This window comes from Electrona antarctica (genome assembly GCF_951216825.1).
Source record: "Electrona antarctica genome assembly, contig: scaffold_75, whole genome shotgun sequence".
NCBI lineage: Eukaryota > Metazoa > Chordata > Actinopteri > Myctophiformes > Myctophidae > Electrona > Electrona antarctica.
Window position 1 is genome coordinate 244076 of NW_027638494.1, and position 4655 is coordinate 248730.

Genomic DNA, 4655 nt, shown 5'->3' on the forward strand with positions numbered 1-4655 from the left:
AGGACAGTTAACCCATTTTGGGCGGGAACCCCTTTTGGTGTTTTATTATGTTATAATTTAGCTATTGAAAAATAACAGATCTACAAGCTCATAGCGCGCCACCGAGTGGCGCGCTACGAGCTTGTAGTTCTGCTATTTTTGAAAAATCGTGAAAATATTTATTTCAGAAAACTGGAGGATTTAGAAGGATTTTTTTTAATTTTGAGGTCAGGCCTAAATGGGTCAAATGATAAGGGACAATATCGGTGGCACCCAACTGTATCTATCAACTTCAAACGCAAAATATGTGACGTGAAGTTCTTTACCCATTCATTTATTTAGTCGTCATACATCAATTGAAATGCATTTCTACACTTGATACAGTAACGGGCCATAAATATAATATGATATCTTTGACAACATAACTAACACGCAAAATCATTCACAACACACACACACACACACACACACACACACACACACACACACACACACACACACACACACACACACACACACCCCAACAACAAATTCAACAACAACAACAACATGGAAGAAGAACAAAAACAACAAAGTCACTATTGCGAGGTACTGCAGGAAGAGGCATGAACACCATCCTGGCTTCCTGATAAATTACAGCTAATTTAAACTCGCTCATACCAAGGAGAATAAATTAGGCTTTTTTTTTTTTTTGATGCGGCGGAACTGCCTGTCCCTTTTTACCATTGTGCCTGTTCCCATTTATTTCTTAAATTGATCTATACAGATTGTGTTTGTTTTTTTTTACATCAGGGGGAAGTACTGGAGGATGCTGCAGCTATTCTTACCGTATGTGCGAGGGCCCCGGGGTAGTACAGTATGTAAGGGCCCCGGGGGTAGTACAGTAGTACGAGGGGGTAGTATGAGGGCCCCGGGGGTAGTACAGTATGTAAACTTGATTGGGGGGAGGGGGGGGTTGGCCCATTTATTTTCCGACGACGACAATACCGATGAAAGTTATACTTAAAAGTTGCGTGCCCAAAAAAAACTAATGGCACATGTACAAGCTCACCACGGGGGTCACCACCGTGCCGGCACGTCGTGAGTTTGTAGATCGTGGCCATTTTCACCGTGCGACGGAGTGGCGTGCAACTACATGTAAACTGTCTGGTAACGGAACTTGTTGCGGCGTCTCGCATCGTAGACGAGTGCCGATGAGCGATGAAATGGACTGGATAAATAACAGCGTTGCTATATTATTATAGTCACAGGTCACATAATAATAATAATAATAATAATAATAGGACTTTCCAGCACCAATGCTTACAAGGAACGCAGGTGTGTATAGTTAATAATGTGAACGAACAACTGGACTGACTGAACAATGTCGGAATGTTGAGAGTTGGAAGTAAGCACTCGAGGAATGAAGAGAAACAAAAAAAGACATCCAATGGCCTTTTGGTAAGACTTTTTGAAAGCAGTTTGGGGCCACTGGGGTTTGTTTGTTTGTTTGTTTGTTTGCACCACACCACACCGCACAGCACTGGGAGGAAGAGGGACATGATGATGGTTCACTCTTCCAGGGTTCTGAAGGCGTTCTGCATGTCCTCCAACAGCTGGGCGTAGTCTGCTTTGATCTTGGCCTCGCCGTCCTTCACCGGGTCCTGAAGCAGACCAATAATAATAAGACGTTAGTTAAAAGATACATTTTAGATTCGTGGAACAGAACTTGAACAATGGCACTTATGGCAGTGTTGTTTTTGTTTTGAGTTTTAGTCATAGTCTCCTTGAATAGTTTTCATTTCGTTTGAGTCACATTTTGGTCACCTGGAATGTCTTTCCAGGTGACCAAGGTGAAATGTATTTTGGCGGGCCTTGTCGTAATGACTGTTTTTACACTTGCTGAAAATAGCCCATCTACAAGCTCACAACGCGTCGCAGCACGACGCGTTGTGAGCTTGTAGATCTGCTATTTTCAGCATGCAACCAAGTGTAAAATGACTTATACTGGATCTCTAGTCCCTTCCTAACATTTAGTCTAGTTTTAATTTGTTGACAACATCGACAGTATATTTATTAGTCAGTCGACGGACATTTTTCGTCATAGTTTTAGTCGACGAAAACAACACTGGAACAACGCACAAGATTGAGTTCATGTTAATACAGAGTGATAGTTGCCGACACGTTTAGAATCGATTGTCTTCATTGATCAAGTCAACCACAAGCCCGAGAAAATCGGGATATTTGCTGGCGGGAACGTTGGCCAAGTCTGTTAGTCACTTTCAATCTGGCATCCCTAAATTTGGGTATGTCCTTATAGGCAAAAAAAAGTCCGAAAAAGACAAGCTCACGATGCGCTGCATTTCATCATATGACATGCATCATTCTTTGTCTTCCCTCTCTCCTCCGAACACGGGCCGATTGTGTTTGTGGAGAACAAGCTTGACAAAGCAGGATGCGCCACAGTGGAATCGAACCTACACAACCTCCACGGTGGTGGTGGGCAGGCACTTCACCGCTGCACCAACCCTGTGAGTGCCTCACCTAGGGCTGTCACCATTACAAGTTTAAGCTGACGATGAATTGTCACAAATAATTGCAATTAACGATTTAATTGTGTGTTTTTTTTGCATTGGAACGTTACAATTTGTATCGGATAGCCTTTTGGGCTTCATAATCACAAATTGCACAGGGCAGATATGACAAATAACATAAATATACAGGGGAAAAAAACACATTTAATATATTTGTCTTTCCAAAAATATTACAAAACACGTAAACTACAAGCTTGTAAATGTAGATCAACTATTTTCTCTATTTTTGAAAAATGAAAATGAAAATTTGTGACTGGAAGAATTTGAAAAAAAAAGTATGGACATTTTGCCGATGATTTGGCGCTTATATAATCATTGTGCCGGTCCCCAACCATACCGTACCTTGAACTTCATGGCGCTGATCTTGTAGAGGATCTCTCCCATGTGCTCTCGGATCATGGACCAGGTGATCTTCTGGTCGCTCTGCGCCGTGCTCTCCACGGCGTGGCGCGCCATGTCGTAGAACGCGATCATGTTGGACAGGATGCCCACCGTCTTGTAGAACGGACAGAACCTGTGTGGTGCAGGGAAAGAAGTCCCGTTATGAAATATCTAGTACGTAGCCAGACAATTATTCCACAATGTCCGAATGCTATATAGAGTCTGGAACTATAGCAACCCATGAGCTGAGTAAGGAAGCTGCCATTTCCGTTCACGGAAATATATTTTAAAATATCTTTACATTTTCTTTTTGCATTTTCTTTTCTGCTAAGCAACAAGCTATATATGCTTAGATGTTTTCTATTTATATTGGGATAAATCAGCGCGACTGTAAAGATGAAACGGAAGTGGGGAGGAGGCTCCACTTACGCTTTATCGCTTACGCATGACAGCTCTTCCGTTGGTCCAGACTGTATGATGAAGCTTTTGGAAATTGCGAGAGTCAACAGTCTGGTAACGCGAGACTGTGACATATCTGACACTAATACAATTTTATGGAAGACTCTTCTAAAACATGCAGCATTGGTAGTTGACCACTTCAAATGCTCCAATCTTAAAATAATAACAGACAAATAGCCGATCCACAGCTGCAGATCAGCTATTTCAGTTGTGCAACGTCACATTCTGCTTCCACAGAAGACATGGCTGCCGGCTTCTATATGGAATCCCAAAAGAGTGACCGAGAAGTTGAGAACTTTAACAGTATTACTGCGTAACCCGCGTTCCCTGCTATTTAATCCAATATTCTACGCTGCCGAGGTTGTTATGATCAGAAGAACCAGCGGCCATGACAATGCGAAACGAAGCCACCCTGCACAGCATGTTGTAGTCTAAACAAACGGCCCGTTCACATGCATTGGGCTCAATTTCCCAGAAGCCCTAGCAGCCCAGAGGATGACTTGATTTCCAGGTTTCGTCGTCATAACGCGACGGCCTCGTCACCAGGTCCGGGACAAATCCGCTATTTCTTTTAAATTATTTTAAAACGGCGAATTAAACACATTAATCCACGAGAAAGAAGTAAAATACTATTGTGTCATCATCACTGTCAACTGTCAAGCCTGGTAGTCATCTGGACAAGGAATAAAAAAATAAAAAAACAGGTACACTACACATCAGTGTTTCTTTTTGGGGTTTTTTACCTGTCGTAGGGGGTGTAACCGTTCTGTTGCAGAAAGTCGTCCTTCAGCAGCTTGGCGACCTCTAGCGTGATCTTGTCCGACTCAGCCAGAGATGCCTGTTATACGACCACAACGGGATGAGGAGACATTAGTGGATGTTTTACAGCTTGAGTTTAAAATAATGGTTAATGTGGTTAAAAGCTAAAAAGGTGACACAGATAAGTTCCAGGTCTTAAATGTTGGTTAACTGGTTCAGACCGTACGATGTGTGGGCACGTCATCGGCCATCCAGCCGACGGATCCAGAGGACACGTCCTAGCGCATTTTCGATGATATCAAACGAGAGAAGAATATTCGGTAACCCTTTCTTTTCCAGTACAGTAATAACCATGAAATTACATGGTAATTACATGGTTATTACAAGGTAGTAAGGAGTAATTACATGGTAACTACAGGGTAATAAACACAACAATTACTAGGTAATTATCAAGTATTTTCTTGACTACTACCCAGTAATTACCATGTAATTATGAGTATTTAC

The 4655-nt window shown here is 42.2% G+C and overlaps 1 protein-coding gene across 1 annotated transcript; it reads right to left on the bottom strand.

The window, feature by feature from the left end:
* Positions 1-297: 297 nt before the first annotated feature.
* Positions 298-4402, bottom strand: LOC306918034 (V-type proton ATPase catalytic subunit A-like; the record flags this gene model as incomplete). The annotated part of the gene is made up of 4 exons (XM_079530930.1): positions 298-1622; positions 2895-3066; positions 4136-4230; positions 4373-4402. The coding sequence occupies 4 exons, from the start codon at positions 4400-4402 to the stop codon at positions 1530-1532; spliced, it is 390 nt and encodes a 129-aa protein (XP_079387056.1). The 3' UTR covers positions 298-1529.
* Positions 4403-4655: the final 253 nt, after the last annotated feature.